Raw genomic sequence first — 20,888 nt, 5'->3', positions numbered from 1 at the left:
ATATTAAAAATTATTAAAAAAAGTGTTTAAATAATTATTTATTTTTAGTTACAATATTATTCAAGTATTCAGGTACATGACAACAGTGTGTTAAAACAGCAAGCAGATCACCCCAGCACCGAGCATTATTCAGTTGATCTTGTGTATCAATCGGGATATTATACAGAGAAAATTTTATGACTGAGGATTCCTCGGATGATCATCCGATTATTGGGAACTCGAGGATAAATACTGAGGATTAAAATCATCCGATTTTTCCCCAACACTAGAAAGAAGTGCAACTCCTAAGAACAACTGTGGTTAATGATAGTTGGCAACCCGAAGATCTTGCAAATGACCAAACCAGTGACCCAGAATTAGGTTTAGTAATTAACTGGAAAAACACAGGCCAAAGACCAACGTGGGAAGAAGTTTGCAGATATTCGCCGAACGTAAAGTCGTACTGGGCCCAGTGGAATTCCTTGGTAATAGATAACGGACTACTTCGCCGTGTGATCGAGAGACCGGAGGGACAAGAAGAGAGAAGGCAGATCGTCATTCCAAAGAAGAGGGTCCCAGAAGTCTTGGAGGAAGTTCACAATGGAACCAGCGGAGGACATCTTGGTGTTACCAAGACACTTGGCAAGCTGCGTGAACGGTTCTACTGGGTGAACTGCAAAGAAGATGTGAGGGCCTGGTGTAAGAAATGTGACATTTGCGCAGCCATTAATGGGCCACAAAAGCGTGGTAAAGCCCCTATGCGCCAGTACAATGTTGGTAGTCCCTTCGAACGAATAGCGATCGACGTGGCTGGATTACTTCAGCAAATGGGTCGAGGCCTACGCGTTGCCAAATCAAGAAGCGTCCACGATTGCTGATGCCCTTGTTAAAGAATGGATCTGCAGGTTTGGTGTTCCCATGGAGCTTCATTCAGATCAGGGAAGAAACTTTGAGTCCAATCTGTTCCAAGGCGTCTGTGAAGTCCTGAACATCCGCAAGACCAGGACGACTGCTCTACATCCACAATCCGATGGGATGGTTGAACGCATGAACAGAACTATCAACCGTTATCTGGCCAAAGTAGTCTCTGACCACCAAAGAGACTGGGACAAATTTCTTCACCTGTTCCTGTTGGCCTACCGTTCATCCGTCCAAGAATCTACAGGGCAAACTCCAGCCAGCATCGTTATGGGACGGGAAGTGCGCCTACCCTGTGATCTGAAATTTGGTTGCCGACCGGGAGAAGAAGTCGCCGGAGAAGATTATGTCCACACACTACGTCAAAGGATGGACGACATTCATCAGAGAGTCCGCCTAAATATTCAAAGTGCTAGTGACCGAATGAAGGAACACTACGACATTCAAGCTGAGCATGGAGGATACCAACCAGGGAAGTTGGTGTGGCTATATAACCCGCAGAGACGTCGTGGGTTATCTCCGAAGCTACAATCCTCGTGGGAAGGGCCATACGAAGTCATGGATAGAATTAATGACGTCGTATACCGTATCAGAAAATTGCCAAAAGGAAAACCGAGGGTAGTCCATTTCAACCGTTTGAGCCCCTACCAAGGCGAAATAGAAGATCGTGCTGGGACCGTGAGAACCTGCAGCTTTGATCCCCCTGATTCGGAGATGTCCTTTGACGATTTCATGGCCCGATACAACAGCAGTGAGAAGGCTCGCTATGGTGTAACCAAAGAAGATCAACGAGACCTCTTTTCCGTGCCTCCTGATTATTCGCTCGCTCATTGTGTGGCTCGAGATTTGCGGATGTCCAGAGGAATCGCTGCGACGTTCAATGAGAAGTTTGGGCGTGTCGGAGAACTACGCCGACAGGATCCAGAGGTTGGAAGCGTCTTGAGGCTAACCGACAATGAACATGGTCAAGCAAGGCACATTTTCTACCTAGTCACCAAGGAATGGTCCCCAAGTAAGCCGACTTATCTCAATCTATGGAAGACCCTGATTGAACTAAGAGAAGCCCTGCTAAACAACAATATTACACGATTAGCCATTCCGAAGCTGACGTGTGGACTCGATGGTTTGAGTTGGCGTACAATCCGGAACATGATTGAAGTCTTGTTCAGATTTACGGGAATCGAGATCCTCGTTTGCTGCTAAAACCCAAAGCTGAGATCGGGAGAGAAAACTGTAGACTGCCATTTCTACCAGACTTCTCAATGTACCAGGGGCCAGCTTTGCAAATACCTTCATTCACCGTGTACATCTCGGGACGAGCATGTACCTAAGAAGGAAGCAGTGTTGCGGACCCGTGTGGACTCGACCTAACCTAACTGTATGTTCCGCCCTCAGATGACCTTAACATCGCATTAAAGAATAGACACAGTATGATTCATTCGTTCGAGAAAAATCGAGTCCCACTGGAATGGACTAGTACATACGAGAACATTCGAAAACCTTCTCTACGCATCTAACGATCTATGGACTATTCTAGAGTTCTTTACCTGTCGGTATAAAAGCCGGCGGCTGTGGCCTACAGGGGGCAGTTATAAATATACCAGTGCAGTTGACGCGCTAAAATTCAAAATAAATTCTTAGTTATAAATCGTTTGTAAATAGTTCTATAAGTCTTTTATCGTTATTGTTTTTGTTAATTAGTGTTAAATAAATAGTGTTTAAATAAATTGTGACTTTCTATCCACACGGAACCGACGAAAAACGTAACAATATATATATATATATATATATATATATATATATATATATATATATATATATATATATATATATATATATATATATATATATATATATATATATATATATATAGCAGCTTTCACATATATAGGCTGAGCCGTTTAATCTTTTTTCTTCTTTTTTATACATCTCCCCTACTATTTCTTTCTTCTTTTATATATATAAAAGAAGAAAAAAGCCCTCAACAACTCCGTAACCGTATACACCAGTGTACACCAGTGCAGACACGCACACTCACACACTCACACAACCACACCGCAAACGGGAGCCTAAAGCCCCAATTTGCAGCCAAGAACCAGAGTTTGCTCCTTTTTATTTTCCATCATTTATTTTCGTTTCTTCATCAATTTTTTTTTCCATCTCCTGGGTTGCACACGGTGCCTCCTTGCATCGTTCGCTTCCTGTTTTTTTTGTGTTTTGAGATCGGTTTCATCGCTTCCTGGTTCCTTACCGTACTGATGAAGCCTGAAGGCAGTAACATCAGTGTACACTAGTGTAGGTGTGGTTGTGTGAGTGTCTGTGTGTGCGTGTCTGTACTGGTGTACACTGGTGTATACGGTTACGAGTTGTTTCAGGGCTGAGCCGTTTCTCCCTCACTTTTTATACATCTCCCTCACTATTTCTTTCTTGTTCATATATATATTTATTGTATTTATTAACTGTATATTATGTATATTTCATGTAAACTATATCATTTTTAAAATACAAACCAAAAATACGAGGAATTATTATGTTTTCCATGTATTCTACAACTTATTTATTAATCCGTAGTATCTAACTAGCGTGACGTCATAAATCTCGCTCCGAGGCTGTTTTATTAAAGACGGCATTGGTCTGATATTTAGAAATGTCAAAAGTTGATGACATTTTACTTTTGACAATTGTTGATTTTTGCAAGAAGAGGAAGAACTATCACTTGTTTTATTATTTTCCTTTTCTATTTCACGAAAGTAAAAAGAGTTACCTATCTGATTCGTTCAGGCACTCAATTTAAAGAATATCAGTAACTTTTTTGATAGAGGGATTTTATATTTGCCATGTTGGTAAAAAATAACGGTCAAAATTCAAAGTTGTTCATTTTATAGACTATAGAACTTATTCTTAAATTAAATTATTGTTAATTTATTGGTAACCAATTGGTATTATTATATGCAAATATGCTCTTTATTATTTTAGGTACCGCCTCTGTATTTAGAAACAAGAATCATAACCCTACTTACCGATGAAAAGTTAAATGTGGATTTAAATGATCCACCTCTTGCACATAACATACGAATGTACCATATTTTCAAAATAATGTTTACACAAGTCCACAAAATATCACAAAAATGTTAAAAAACACAATTAAACAGTAAAAATACACAAAACACCTATCGGCGGAATGGCAATATCGCACTAGCAGCTGCTTTGAATATTCATTCTGACTCGATTTCCGTTTTACTACGTCGTAAATTCCTAAGAGTGACGTTGCCAAACTGCTGTTTTTTTTTAAAGAAAGACCACTTTGGTATTTTATTCCATTAAAAAATTAAAAATAATAAAGTAATTAAGTATTAAATAAAAAAGTTGACGTTAGCAAATTAATGTACATGATAAAAATATAGAAATATAAGGAAATTATTTATTTCTTCATAATTGATTGTGGTGTTAGTCGAATATTAATTGTATATATAAGTAAATCTGGCAAACGTTTTTGGGGTAAGGGAGACGGGAAAATAAGGATAAAATAATGTCTGATAATGGAAAAACGTAAACAATTGTATCTCTTGAGTTTAAATATCTTTGGAAAAGCCCTATACATGATGTTATCTCTCTTCAGCACTCCGAACATTCAAAAATCTCGTTACTTTGTTGCTTCTTTACTTTTTAGTTGTCGTTGTTAACTGAGTTTACAATTATTCTTCCCTATTGCGTTCTATTTTCCGCTGTTTCCCCCCACTGATTCTATATGTTTATCCCCTTTAAGTTTTCATGGAAAATATCCTTTTGAGTTGTTTACCCGGTTTTCTCTTACCGTCTACAAGCTCACCGTAAAGTAGTGATGGGCAAAACTGTTATTTTTAGATAACAGTAGAAACTGTTATAGTTATTTATAAAAAACAGCTTAAAATAACAGCTTAAAAATAACAGGTTTCTTTATTTTATTGCAAAATATCTGAAAGAATATGAGGCGGTCACCGCCAGGCGTATTAACGCAGTTGCAACAATGACGTGCTCGGTGGTAGTATTTCCAGGGTGTCATAACATTTCTAAATATCGATTGTTATCTAAAATACCTCTCTAAAAACGGGGGTTGTTTACAAATAAGCGCTGTTTACAAATTGCGATATAAAAAAGCCAAAATGCCGCCACTCGTCTATATCTATAAATTCCGATCTACCTACGCCCTACCCCTCGATCCGCGTAGATTCTGAATTGCGTAGCAGTGTACAGGGTGCATCTCACTCGACGGGCGAGAAGCTCTTCGTTATGATTTTACCATTTGCGGTCAAAAAATAGCAATATAAGAAAATGTGTAGTATATTCTTCATAAGTAAACCAACTACACACTAGAGTTCGAATTAATTTTACACTTAAACTAGCATGTACAGTTTGACAAATATAGGAAGAGACTTGGGGATAGCACCGGTCGCGCACACGATAGAGAGAGAACGCATTCGGCGGAAGAGAGATGCAGTTACGCTACGAAAAATCTGATTGAAGCAAATTTGTGGGATGTCCACTGCGCATCGGGGGGCGTCTCTTATTTTATATTTCTCACGTCTCTAGCTATACTTGTTAAGTTGTACCCGCGACTTCGTTCGCATCGAATTATTAATTTGTAATGGTGATGATAAAGCAAAGCAAGAATTTCCATTAACATACAAACTGGATAAAATTTTCTCACATTTGCCAAAAATATGCTTTAAACGTCGAGCAGTTTAAGCAGAATCGTGGTTAATCAATTACTCAACTTTTTGGAACACCCTGTATTATTTTTTAAAAAATTTCAAAATATGTAAAAAAACAAAATAAATTATGCGTGTCCAATCGTTTTCCCGAAAGACTAACCGTTTTTTAAATAATAAATATTGTAATATTTGAGGGGCGTTTTCACCCTCTTGGAATTTGAGATTCGAGAAACCCCTCCTTATCGCACCTCTACACCCCACAGTCAATCCGTTTACCAAAAATCAGCTTTAAACGTCAAGCAGTTTAAGCAGAATAGTGATTACTCAGTGGTCATATTTTATGAAACACCCTGTATATATTTTGTAAAAATCTCAAAATATGTAAAACAACAAAATAAAATATACGTGTTTAAGAGTTTTTTCGAAAAACTCACCAGTTTTTAAATAAAAAATATTCTAATATTTGAGGGTGGTTTCACCCCCTTAGAATTTGAGTTTCGAAAAATCCCTTCTTATCGCACCTCTACACCCTAAAGTCAATCCGTTTTCCAAAAATCAGCTTTTTACGTCAAGGGCTTTAAGCAGGATCGTGATTAATCAATGACCAGATTTTTCAAAACACCCTGTATACATTTTTAAAAAATCTTAAAATATTATTCTGAAAATTTTTCAGAATAAATAAATACTTAAATATTGAAACTTAATAACAAAGTATTGAAACATACAGCGCCATAATATCTCGACCTCCGCCCGTTATGCTCGTAACAGGTTGAAAAACAATATGTATCTAAAACAACTGATGCGTTATTCTCCAACCTGTTTCAAACCTCCGATTATCTCGAACGCCGTTCTGTTATGCTCGTAACAGGTAAAAAAACAACATAGCTAAAACAACTGATGCGTTATTCTCCAACCCGTTGCGAGCCTCCATCGACAATCGACCGATGCAGCAGCGCTCCTTTCCCACTCCTGTTATCTCGACAGCCAGGCGTTATGCCCGCAACTGTTTCAAAAAAGCTGCTTCTTTTATATCCTATTATTTTTAAGCTGTTGTCAGCCCAACACGACGCGCCGCGCCGTAGCGCATACCCCACTCCGTTGTCCGTTGTATCTCGCCGCCTGTATCGATGGTTGTCGAAATAATAGGTTTTCCATCCATACTAGTTGTTTTTTGGAATTGCTTCGAGCAGCATCGAATTTCGTGGCGGTGCAGAGCGCCGACTTCGTTTCACGAACACTCGATCTCTGCGTGTCGTTATTTTATATCTGTTATTTTTTAAAAGCAGTAACGGTTGCGTTATGTTATTTCTAAATAATTGTTATAAAATAACAGATAGTTAAATAACAACCCATCACTACCGTAAAGTAGAGATTTCGGTAGACGGTTTTCTTGCATCCTGCATACGTGACTAGCCCATCTTAAGCGGGATTTAGTAGTCATTTCAGCGCTCTCGCAGCGCTCTTGAGACATGGTGGAACCATTTGATTCTTAACAGCTATCTAAGGTGTCTCCGTTGCAACTTGTTTAATGCGATAATGGTACGGCACCTCCAGATTTCGCTTTCATATAACATGGTGAGGATTATTATTGGTCGGTAAACTGCAAGTTTCGTTTTTATACCCAAGTCATAATTGTAGATGTAGGATACTACCATCTTTATCTATGTCAATTTATCTTATATTTTCAAGATACCAAGATCGTTATGCCACATCCGAAATTTTCATATTTGCTCGGCATGTTTAATGAAAATGTTTCGTGGGTGAAATAACGATACATTTAAAAAATATTAAAAAAACACAGCTGGTGAGTAGCAAATCCAAAATTGAAATTTTGTAAAAAGATAATGACCAGATTAATTTCCAAAAAAAAACTAGTTTTTTACCTAACATTTTGTTAAAATAATTTGTTAAAACTTTTTTTTTCTATCGTAGGATATTTTTGATCAATAATCTTGGTAGGTCACAATAATCTTTATAGTGGTTTCCTAGAGACTGTTCAAGTGGCTGGCCGTGGCTCAGCGGCAAGTGTGTCTGACGCTGTCCAGAAAGTACCGAGTCCGATCCCCAGCCGGTACGGTCGCTCTGTTTATTTAAATAAAAATAATTATTTATCTGAATAGAGCAACCATCGGCCGCCACCTCACGGAAGAAATTGGCAAATTACCGTGAGCATACTAGCTTAGAGCATCCTCTCAAACGGCTCCGTTCGGTCACGTGCCGAGAGGTTGCCTACGCTCTATACAGAGTATGGCTTTGTAAGAACAAGTTTAAGCTTCAAAGACAAATCTCCTGACAGTTTTTATTTTTTTAACTTCTAGAGAAAGTTTTACCTTGTCGTAAAGGTTAGTAACGAAACCGCGAAAAGTCATTTTCCCGAAAATGACAATCAGCAATTAGATCTTCATAACAAGCGGATTAAATTCTCAGATGATAGAGACCCATGTTCATCAGACAGTTTGACTCCAGTATGTATTTTTTTTAGTTTATTTTTTAGTATATTATATTTTACATTTCCATTATTGCAATTTGAGGACAACGTCACTTCAATTCAACATCTAAAAATATAAATATTGACAACAATTACTAAAAACAGAATTAAATAAATGTTTATAAACAAAAAAGTACTTTCACTAAACATTATCTTTTAAGTAAGAATTTTACATAGAATCTTTCAAGTCCTCGGTGGCCGCGTGGTTAAAGCGTTAGGACTTTACGCTGCTATGACGTTGGAGCCGTAGTAAGGCAGCTTCGAATCCTAGTCAAGGCGACTTTTTTTTAATCGTTTTTTTTTTAATTTTTACATATTTTTACTTTTTACATATTTATTATTGATTAATACAATTTTTAGTAATGCGTTTCTTCATTTTTTTTTAAAAAAAGTTTATGGTAATATAGTGTCTAATGTTGTATAGATAATGAATGGTACGGAACCCTTTGTGCGCGAGTCCGACTCGCACTTGACCAATTTTTTATTGTTCGTTTCTGGATAATCGTTTTAATTATTATTTTCTTATGACTACGTTTTGTTTCAAATTCAGTGGCGATATTCCCAAAACTGGGTGTATAACCTTTCATACATATCTTAATATTACTAATTAAATTATTCTACTATATTATGATTTAAAATTCAACCGTTGATCTTCTCAGAATTATACAGTAATAAATCGACCATAAAGCTGTAGACATTATTTACGTTTCCATTACTTCAAAATCTGGATATATACCCACTGAGACAGGACACCGTAAAATATTAAAATCTTTATTTTATGTAATGCCGGCTCTACACTCGCACCAAGATTTGCTCGCCGAATATCTCAGCGAAACAACCTCAGCTTCAACCTCAGCTGGCGAGGCGAGTAAAGCCATAGCGAGTCGATGCATCTTTGCACACTCGCTATTGGCATATCACAGCGAGAGTGTAGTGCCGGCTCTAACTTTCTTTAGCAATTCAGTGTTGCATATTTAAATGTACGATTGCATATGTGTCCATAGATCCTAAACCCATTGCTTTTTTACATCAGATAAATCTTTTGATTTTATAACTTTTGTTTCAGTGGTGATATACTCAGATTTCAGTAAGGGAGGATTTTTTGACACTCCCTCTCTCTGTTGAGATGTCGTGTGATTTGTCTCGAGTCCCTCCCCCCTCTCCTAATCTCACGTGATATTTTTCTTTGTATTTTGAGTATAAATGTATTGGATTTATTTAAATATACCGGGTGCGTCTCAAAAGTGGCTCACCCCTATATTTTTTTTTATTTTTTCAGATAAAACAACGAGATTTGGTATGTTAGTATATGACATAAATTAGGATTGATTGCCATATTCAATTGTTTTCGGTTACTTCCGGTTTCACCGGAAACGACTACAACTTTTTATTTTTAAATGGCACCAGCGATATTTTTTACTTTATTCGATAGAAAATGACACTCTGAATAGAATGACATATCATATGTCAACTTTTGACATTTTCGCATACGGTTATTTGAAATTGTAACCTGCGGTTCATAACGACAATTTGACTCAAAATACCAAGTATGTGGTATCAAATTATTCGTAAGAAAATGCTTTTTCAAAATATGCTAATGAGCCACCATCGTTCCATTTGAAAAAATTGAGATATGATTAAAAATACGATTTAGGCATCTTTTAACCGGCCAGGACAAGACACATTAGACAATCAAATCTATTTTTCCAAGGCTCCTTGATTAAAAATTAGTGTTTTTAACACAGCTATGGCACTCTAGATTGAAATTTAAAATACAATTTGTTTTTGAGAGAATATGTCAAAAGTTGACATATGATATGTAATTCGATTCAGAGTGTCATTTTCTATCGAATAAAGTAAAAAAATACCGAAGGTGCCATTTAAAAATCAAAAGTTGTAGTCATTTCCGGTGAAACAGGAAGTGATCGAAAACAATTGAATACGTCCATCAATCCTAATTTATGTCATATACTAACACACCAAATCTCGTTTATTTATCTGAAAAAATAAAAAAAATTATAGGGGGGAGCCACTTTTGAGACGCACCCGGTATAAACACAATTTGCTTTATCATTATTTTAAAGATTAGTAAAGACTAGAATTTCAGATTGTTTAGATTGTAATCTAATATCACAGGATAAAAATTAAATAAAACTTATGGAATATAATTCATGGATCTTAATATACAGGGTGTTCCTTAATGACATGCTAATATTAAAGCGGGTGATTCTTGGACCTATTCTAAGAAAAAAAACTTCATATGAGTGTATGCCCTAAATGTCAACTAACTTTTGTGATACAGGGTGGTAAATTTTTCTAAAAAAGCTTTTTTCTAATAACTCTGCTGTTACTATAGATATGTTTTAGGAAATTTGAGATACGCGTCTTCGTCACGATTTTTTGTTGTCCATCCAGCCGATGCAGAAACAATTTCCACACAAAAGCGTGACCTCATCAGATTTTGACCCTGAAGTAAAATGACTTTATTTTTTTATGATCGCCAACGTGCGGCATAGCACATGGCACCCAAAGAAGAAAGAAGAAGAGATAAAAATTGTTTAGAAATGAATGAATATTTTGAAAATAATTTTTATTTTAAGAGAAGTCAGTGTTAGTGTTATTATGAAAAAAAAAATTACCACCCTGTATCGCAAAAGTTAAGATGATTAGGACATACACACCATTTTTGCTCCAAAAAAAATGACGTGATATTTGCCTAAACCGTGACATTTACAGAGATTTGCTTTGAACCCTCCCCCCTTAATCCACTCACGTAATTAATGGACGCCCCTTTAAGAACTCGCCATAAAGGTGTTGCAAATTTCTAACATTGTTAAACTTTATAGGACTATTTGGTTACCGAAGTTTCTCTGAACAAATCGGCACAGTCGCCATTTCCTAACTATAGTTTTGCATCGTACGAGGACTATTTCGACCAAAAGCATTCCGTCAAACTTGTAAATCCATCGCTGCCTCTTCTTTTTGTGAAAGGCTTAACGAAGAAGACGAACTTTATAAAGCCTTTAGGCGAGTTGGCCAAAAGGAAGAAGGAGAAAAACTACGACTTTTTGGATATCCATTTGATACCTGAATTGGTAGTTAAGCAAGATTTTCCATCGTCTCTTTGGATTCAAGCTAGCTTGTTACCAACTATTATTTCCAGGTAAAGTGTAATTTGTAAAACTAGGCGGCTATCACATCAACAATACGTGACGCCGGCGATACCGCGACATGAAGTAGCTTTTAAAGGTGGATTTTCCACGGTTTTGGTCCGTCAACGGAGAAAGTTAAAATCTTAGGTGATATATACTTACGTGAATATATCAACGCCATAAGATAAACATTAGAAAGGGTGTTTTCCTCATCACAAGATGCCAATTTTCATACCTTCTTTATTGCAATTGACCGAGTTGACGGATGTTTTGACAACTGTAATCTAACCATACATTTTTGAAGACATTTGCGGCATTAAACGCTATCGGGAAATGCTTATTCTCTTTGCAGTTTATATATAATTTTATATTTTTAAGAGTAGTAAAAAATTACTGTTTAAGTTGTGTGCAGCTTCAAAGACGACAAATATTACAAAATACATTGTTCTTGTATCTTCTATTATTACAACAAACAAAAAAACTAAATAGGTTTCAATAACACATTTACAATTAAAAGAAAAAAAATGTGTTTAGTTAAAATACCCTACTGGTCATACAATTTATGTGGTCTGGATTTTAATGCGTGTATATATTATTAATTAATACGCCATATTATTATATGGCGCATTAAGAGTACATATGATATCAATAAAATTAAAAAAATAAATCAGTACAAAAATACAAACTATTCAAAAATCAACAATCAGATGTGTAAGAGACATATCACAATGTTACAGTAAAAACGAACAATTTACACTACAAGATTTAGCTCTGCGATCCATTCTATAGCATCCAGGTCAGCCTCATGAAGACGATTTAAAGAGAACTGCGCCTTTGTTAACGGGCACTCTGTTGCTGATATGAAAAGGAGTTTGTTCAGAATGTCCGCAATCGCAGTTAGAGCTGTCGGTTAGTTCCCATTTGTGTGTCCAGTAACGGGTTCTGCCATGGTTAGTTCTGAACCGATTGAGTGTTGTCCACGTTTTTCTTGGCAAGTTGAATCCGGGAGGGCAGAGTACTGGGTCAGTTATCAAGTGATGAAGGTCAGGATTATTTTGTGACCATTCAGTCTCGCCAGAATTCTTCAACCCGAAAGTTGGAATTTAGTAACTGCTGCCCTAATACCCATGGCGGTTTTCTGGACTTCAGGCGATGCAAGAAATTTTCGCAATCATCATCGATGGGAAGATTGCTGATGCATTTTTTCCAGTCTCTGACTAAGGCCGCCTGTCTTCTCAAATGAGGGGGAGTAATGTTTGATAATATGGGAAGCCACTGGATCGGAGTGCTTCTGATAGTGCCCGTTATAATTCTCATCGCGCTGTTAAGACAAGTGTCAATAAGATGAGTATGATTGCTATTTATCCAGACAGGGCAGCAATATTCTGCCACCGAATATGTGAGGGCCATTGTAGTTGTTTTAAGTACCCTGGCGTTTGCTCCCCAGCTGCTACCTCCGATCTTGAGCAGTATATTATTCCTAGTATTTATTTTTGCAGCCGTCTTGGTGAGGTGTGGCTTGAACGCGAGAGACCGATCCATTGTGACTTCTAAGTACATTAGGTGAGAGTTGTATTTTACCAGTTGATCCCCAAATTTGACTTGCGGTACATACTTGGCTTGTAAGTTGTGAAGATGAAAGCATGAAATCTCAGTCTTAGCAATGTTGCCAAACATTAATGCGTGTGACTAAACGACCGGTTGACAGACAGAGAGATAAAATCAAAAGCGGTCTACAGTGTTGACGGTTTTTTACGTTTGTAGGAAAATGTGTGTAGAAAATATAAGCTATTTTAAAAACTTTTATGTATACTACTGAAATGATAATAATACATCTAAACTAAATATAATCTGTTATAGCTGTAGTAAAATGAATAACTAATAGTGAAAAATATAGTTCCAACTCTAGATGCAACATTTTTCGTAAACGCCTACTTGTGCGGTTTGAAATCTTGATGCAAAATCTGGCAATACCGCATAAAAGAAATGTGTCGACCCAATTTTTATCTCTTTTTAATACATTTATTTGATTTTCCATTAAGCTGTCTACATCACTGTCTTACACGTTAAAATCCAGACCGCATAGTTTCGATGACCAAATCGGTATATGTAATATACTGCCGTGTTAACGAAAAAGTTAAGATCTTTCTTGTTTATATTTGTAAATAAGGCAGTCGTAAATAATGAAACCATCAGATTTATACTTGAGATGAAACTATGTATAATTCATTAAATTGGCAAAATAATCAGAAAAAAAGGAGAGAGATTTTGCTTCCCATTTAGTTGTAAAATGCCTTAAAGTTTTTAATGTCGCACTTGTAGTTAAGGCGATTTTCTACACGGCAGTACATCGTTCAAACTTTTTTCCAATATGATTAACTTTCTAGTTTTATATAATTCAAGTACTGTTTTAGATTATCCTTCATGTTTCGCTTAGAACTTCTCAGATCCAAAATAGCTACCGAGACCAAACTAGGCCAACCCGTAGTTATGAATAAAAAACCCCTAGAATTGGATAGGCACTTGCTGACGTACGAACCGCGTTTGGAAAAGCCGAAAACATCAAACGTGCTGGTTCCTGACACGAACGAAGAACCCGTCGCGCCTGCTCTAACTAACATAAACGTTAACAAAGACTACACCAAGAAAATGCTGGAGTTGGAGTATCCTTGGAAGGATTCTGAGGAACCCAAAGATATAGAGAGAAATTTGAACGTTACTGTTCTAGAAGTGGATTATTACGAAAAGTTTATATCTAAGCCCACTTGTGACAGTGAAAGGATGCTGAAAAACCTAATTCCGATGAGGCGGCAGCAACAGCAACTTGCTCTTACGTATTTAAAGGATTACGTCGAGAAACCAATTATGTTGTTGGAAGAGAAAAGTTTGGATGAAGGCCCTGAGCTTTGCGTACTTTACAAAGCCATGACCACGGCAAAGGCTAATGACATTGTCAATATGGAGCGGTTAGAGACTTTAGGAGACTCGTTTCTGAAACTGTTTTCATCAGTAAGTCGAATTTACAAGGAATGTTTTTTTTTTTAAAGTTCATATATACCGGGTGGTGCCTCGTCGTTGGAAAAATAGAAAATCTCACGCAAATTTTGAACTGTCCAAATATTGGCTCCCTTGTTAGTTTTACAGTGAAGTTGTAAATAGCTTTTTTAAAGGTCTGCGTATGCTGAATACACATGCCAATTATGGACATGCCGATATTAAGTAATTTAAGAAAAACTGCATCTATTTTTAAATTAAAACTGAACAGGTAACAATGCAAAACCAAATATCAATATCAATATCTTAAGTTGTCAACCTACGCTTTTATTATTGTCAAATGTAATTGTTGTGCTGTCTACACTACTACGTTGTACCTACGGTTAGTGTCTCCTTTTGAATAAAAAGATTAAGGAAGAAGCATATTAAAAACCTTAGATCCAACGCGACGGGGTCCTCAAATGGCCGACTTAAATTCCGGTTTATGAGTGCCGTTCTAATTTTATTCAAAACGTGTAAAAATATGATGTAGGGTAGACTCAATAATTTGTTGTTTTATTTTACGTTGTCAATAAATTTGGTAGTTATTAAAATAATTATAAAAATACACAATTCTAATAAAAATAGATACTTTATAATAATTATTATACAAACATCCGATACGCTACTGAATCAGGTAACTCAAATTGACGTATCTAAATTCATTCTAAATTCTTTGACATCTAATCTTTGACAAGTGTTAAATAAAACAAAAATGCAAGAAAAAATATATAATTAGTTAATTTTAAGTGAATTTTTCTCATAAATGATCGGTTTATTACATCTATATACAGGGTGGTCCGAACTGTATTCTGGAAACTTCGGCAGCATATTCTGCAGATAAAAATAAGTAAAAAAGTTCGTATAAATGTATGTCCTAAAATGCTTAGTTTCGGAGATACAGGGTGTAGAATTTTCATTTTTATTTCGTTTTTTCTAAATAATTTCTGAAGCAACGTCAATATTTGGATGAAAAAATTGGTGTCTGGGAGTTTTGTGACACGATAAATTTGATTTTGATGTCAAAATGACTCTTATTTGTAGGGGGCGCCACCTACATGCGTTTTGACTGTTTTGAAAAGTAATAACTTTTTTTCCGTACCTGTATAAAACTAATAACTAAAAAAATATAAATTTCCATGACTTTTTACATAAAAAATGTCTCTTGGTAAAAATCGCTACGAACAACCGTTCTCAAGATATTTAGAATGGAAATAGTCGATACATGTCATTATTGACAAAAAATCAGCACACGTTGAGTATAGTTATTTGACTGATATAATACATTTTTATTTTTTTTAAATTAATCATAAATTTTTCTGCGAAAAAATGATGATTAAACAGTTTCTCTTGAACTTTTGGCACAAAAAGATTTGAAATTTATGATTTCAGTCTAATAACTATTTAGTCAACATGTTAACGCAGTCAACAGAGTCAACATGATAATTTCGATTCCAAATATCTCGAGAACCATTACTCATAGCGATTTTTACCAAGAGACCTTTTTTATCTAAAAAATATAGTAAATGTATATTTTTTACTCAGTCGTTTTATACAGGTATGGACGAAAAGTTATTACTCTTTAAACCAGTTAAAACATATGTCCTCTACGAGTAGGAGTCATATTGACATGAAAATCAAATTTCTCATGTTAAAAAACACCCAGACACCAATTTTTATCCAAATATTGACGTTACTTCATAAATTATTTGGAAAACATCGAAATAAAAATGAAACTTCTACACCCTGTATCTCCGAAACTAAGCATTTAAGAACATAATTTATACGACCTTTTTTACTTATTTTACGAAGTTTCCGGAATACAGGTCGGACCACCCTGTATATTATAGAGTTACTAGCAAAGAGTTAAGAGATCTACCGCACGCTACACAACCAACTATTTTACAGTCTTTTTTGATAAATCGAAATAATGTTACTGTTAATATATCGGGTGGTCCGAACTGTATTCCGGAAACTTCGGCAGCATATTCTGCAGATAAAAATATGCAAAAAAGTTTGTATAAATGTATGTCCTAAAATGCTTCGTTTTAGAGATACAGGGTGTAGGAGTTTCATTTTTATTTCGATTTTTGATGAAAAATAAACACGTTGAGTAGATAGTTATTTCACTGAAATAATAAATTTGAGAAATTTTTATTTTTTTAAATTAATCATAAATTTTTCTGCAAAAAAATGTTGATAAAACAGTTTCTGTTGAACTTATGACACAAAAGCTTTCAAATTTATGATCTCAGTCTAATAACTATTCAGTCAACATGTTTAATGTATGTCACTGATGACAGGTATTGATAATTTCGATTCCAAATATCTCGCAAACCAATACTCGTAGCGATTTTTACCAAGAGACATTTTTCACGTAAAATGTCGTATCCAAATCAAACGTCGTAAATGTATATTTTTTTACTCAGTAGTTTTATACAGGTACGGACAAAAAGTTACAACTCTTCAAAACATTTAAAAAATGTGTAGGTGGCGCCCTCTACTAGTAGAAGGCATATTGACATCAAAATCAAATTTGTCATGTCAAAAAACTCCCAGACACCAATTTTCATCCAAATATTGACCTTGTTGCAGAAATTATTTGGAAAAAAATTAAATAAAAATGAAATTTCTACACCCTGTATCTCCGAAACTAAGCATTTTAGGACATACATTTATACGAACTTTACTACTTATTTTGATCTGCAGAATATGCTGCCGAAGTTTTTGGAATACAGTTCGGACCACCCTGTATAAGTTCTGTCGCAATTTCCTTCTAGATTTACTACCTTTAAACTATTATTAGTAGGAGAATAAATAATATATAACAAAATAAGCTCAGTAAAGACTGACAAATCCACAAAATTTCAAATCAAAATCTAATGTGTCAATTGAATTATCAAACAGAACTGTCAAGGATTCCAAACTTAAGATCCTCTCTACATCTACCATGCATAAATACGTGGATAGCATTATACTCATTCCTTAATCTTTTTATTCAAAGGTGTCTCCAAAATGCATATTTTGTAATTAAAAACTTGTTCGAATTAGGCAAAAGCCCAACTGTATAGAAAATACGACTTGACGTTTACAAATAATACGTTTGCGACTTAAGGTATACTGACATTTGCCTGTTTTTGCATTGTTTCCTGTTCAGTTTTAATTTAAAAAGAGATGCAGTTTTTCTTAAATTACTTAAAATCGCCTTGTCCAAAATTGTTCAAATTTAGCAAGTGTTTTCAGCATACGCAAACCTTTAAATAACCTATATACGACTTTGCTGTAAAATCAACAGGGGAGCCAATATTTGGACAGTTCAAAATGTACATGCGATTTTCTATGTTTCTAACGACGATGTAATATATACCAATCGGTATATATTTTAACAGAATCGACACTGAGCACTACTAATAATTGCTGATTTTAATTAAGAGTTCTGTTGAGCTTTTATTGTCTTTATTCAATGCATTCTTAGGATTATTATTATTATAATTATATAATATATTAATATTTGACTTCCTGTTGACCAGTGGCGTTCGTTGTTTTTTTCACATTATATGCCCATAAGCCCATCAATAATTTGCTGGTTTTGTTTTTTATTGAGTCAATAAATGTTAATAATTAACATTTAAGATCGAAAAATAATATTTCTAATAAAGTAAATAAATTAATGTATGTAATTAAAACATACAATAATAAATACACACACCGAAAAAGTCTAGGGATATTACAATTTTATCCAGCCATCGTCAGTAATTTTATTATTTGCATTTCTGATATAATAAAATTAAAATAAACAAATAGTTTACAGGACGGACGTATTGGAAATAAAAATGCGAAATTTACCGAATTTTTCAAATTTACCTTGATTTTTATTGAACTCAAAAAATGCACACATTTTTTTTAATTCTAAACTGTGAATTAAAAAAAAAGAAGATAAAACCATTTTTACTTAATAAAGGGTATGGCCTCCTCTACTGTTCATTACAGCCCTATATCGTCTCTCCATGCCCCTGATCAGGTTGTCGATCTCTTCTTGAGGTACAGCCTGCCACGCTGCATTCACGGCCCGAACCAGATCCCTACGAGTTTCACGAGGCATACCCATTCTGAAAATTCTTCATTGGACCGAGTCCCATACGTGCTCGATGGGGTTGAGGTCAGGAGATTGTGCCGGCCAGGGTAAGATGTTTAATTGATGAGCATTGATAAACTCACTTACCACTCTGGCTGTATGAGGCCGTGCATTGTCATGCATGAGAATGATGTTTCTCCCAAAATCATTGGCATATGGTAACACGACAGGCTCAAGAATAAAATCACGATATGTGATTCCTGTTAGAAATCTTTCAAGAAAAACGAGATCGGTTTTTCGGCCTAACTAGACTCCTCCCCAGACTATAACTGTTCCACCGTGATAAGGGTGCACTTCCTGAACATGATCCAACCGAATAACATTTCCCGGTTCTCTCCATACCCTAAGCCTTCTCGAATCCGGATGAATTCCAAAGCGTGACTCATCCGTGAAAAGAACATTGACCCATTGTTCATTCGACCACTGAACATGATCTTGAGCCCACAAATATCGTACATCTCGATTTCCTCTCGTTAAGGGTTGAGCTCTCCAGGGGCGTCTGCTTCTTAAGTTGTCCTCTCTTAATCTATTGCGAACAGTGTCAGGACTAACGGTTATATTATGTGTTTCCTGGAGAATTAAACTAAGCTCTGGTGCTGTAAGAGTCGGTCGGCGTCGAGCATTTAATTGTAAAAAATGATCTTGCTGAGGGGTAGTAATGCGATGTCGCCTTGTGTGCCTTTCAGCAACATCACCACTTTCACGGTAGCGTGCATTTAATCGCGATATTACACTTTGCGTTGTATTTAATGCTCTAGCTACGTCGATTTGGCGCATTCCAGCTTCGAGCATACCCATGGCCCTTAGCATTTCGTCTCTGTTAAGATGTCTTCGCTCCATAATGTCGTTTAATACTAAACAGAGTTATTTGAATGAATTCTGGCCAGTAATCATAAAAACATAGCCAGTACAGGTTAAATTCGAACAATTGATGCTAGGTGCTTTTTATACATTTGACAAAAAATGCACAAACACTTCTGCAAATATTCCAAATTTAGAAATAACTATTGTGACTACTTCGTTTCAATCGAAGTAGAAAGAATCGGCCTACAAATATGTGGTTGTTTATTCAAAACATTTATTTTTAACTTTTATAAAATGATATCCCTAGATTTTTCCGGTGTGTGTATGTCTAGAAACGCTACTGTAACAAATATGCAAATTTCATAAACTTGGCATGCCCAAGTTATTCTTCTCACTTAACATTATTCGAGAACACTTCAGTTTTTTTTAAAACAGATACGTCTATAAAAACCGTTGACGTTTTATTAAAATGGCATTATATCAGGTTTTTTTCGACATCATAAAAATGTCCATGAGGAATTTTTGCTAAAAAATTGTTAAAGATTTAGATTTTTCCTGTTGGGAAATTTTTAGTGCTGTAAGTTCATTCTTCTGTAGTAATCTGAAAATTTGTTTGAATCACCACGTATATTGAGAAAATATTTTAAAAATATGCGGACTATATTTTATAAAACAAAGAGACATTTCAAACCAGAAACCTAATAGAAACATTTTAGGAGCGCTAGGTCACCCTGTATAAAGACAATGAAGTCCTACACAACTCTTAATCGTTTTTCGTCACTTTTTACCACTTCCAACCTAACATTTAACGCATCATTTTATTGTTGTTTTTTAGATGTATATTTACTTAAAGTTTCCCAAATTTAATGAGGGCAGTGCGACCCAACTGAAGGGCCGTCTGGTCAGCAACATAAACCTGTATTATTTGGCCAAGAATAAAAATATCGCCGGCATCATGAAAGTGAACGACCTTCAGATGGTCGACTGGCTGCCTCCAGGTTAGAGTTAGGCTAAAACGTTAATTCCCATTTACAGGCACTATGAACGTTATCTTTTATTCGTTGTGAAAATAACCTGTGAACGTGAATTTTTCAGTTAATGATAATTTTCGCATTTAGGGTTAGTATGCTGTTGCCATGGGGAATTTGCTTTGCAGTTAACTTGCACATCATTGTTTCACAATGAGATCTATCGATTAAAAATATTTTCAATATGGCGGCACTTTCGGAAATACCGGAAGTTGACAGCAACTTTCTTATTTTAAATGGATACACCCATTTTTTATTACATACTAAATTCTCTACAAAATTTTATGAATTTTTATATCAAACTAACATAGGTATTATACAATAACATATGGTAATCGCAAAACAATTTCCGATCAACATCAACTTTGAGTGACAACCGATGGCGACAGCGCTGCCAGATTGGGATGGATTTATGAGACGAATCTTAATTTAAAATTGACAAACAACATATTTATTATATCATTCTTTAAAGAGTTTTACGTTTTATTTTTAATTTAATAACTAATATGTTAGTGAGATTAATTGATGTATTTGTTTTATAGCTTATTTTACTTATGGCATATTGGCAAAAACTAGTCCATTATGAAGATTATTATAAGCTTTATTATGGGTTATTTATTTATTGATCTACATCTTACAACGCCATAAGTGGTAATAACA

General features: G+C 35.4%; 1 protein-coding gene across 4 annotated transcripts in view; it reads left to right on the top strand.

Annotated features, from left to right (window-relative positions):
* Positions 1-20,888, top strand: part of LOC115880804 (endoribonuclease Dicer) — a 135,004-nt gene that overhangs the window by 94,219 nt on the left and 19,897 nt on the right. For all 4 annotated transcript variants that reach the window (XM_030898095.1, XM_030898094.1, XM_030898092.1 and 1 more), the window contains 3 exons: positions 10,923-11,239; positions 13,643-14,237; positions 20,036-20,198. In XM_030898095.1, the coding sequence (XP_030753955.1) occupies positions 10,923-11,239; positions 13,643-14,237; positions 20,036-20,198 (1,075 nt within the window). The remainder of the gene's footprint in view (positions 1-10,922; positions 11,240-13,642; positions 14,238-20,035; positions 20,199-20,888) is intronic.

The sequence above is a fragment of the Sitophilus oryzae genome, unplaced genomic scaffold (genome assembly GCF_002938485.1).
Source record: "Sitophilus oryzae breed Bouriz unplaced genomic scaffold, Soryzae_2.0 scaffold_165_pilon_pilon, whole genome shotgun sequence".
In the NCBI taxonomy this organism is placed as follows: Eukaryota; Metazoa; Arthropoda; class Insecta; order Coleoptera; family Curculionidae; genus Sitophilus; species Sitophilus oryzae.
Note: the sequence above shows the minus strand (reverse complement) of the source record. Positions and strands in the feature narration are given on the sequence as shown.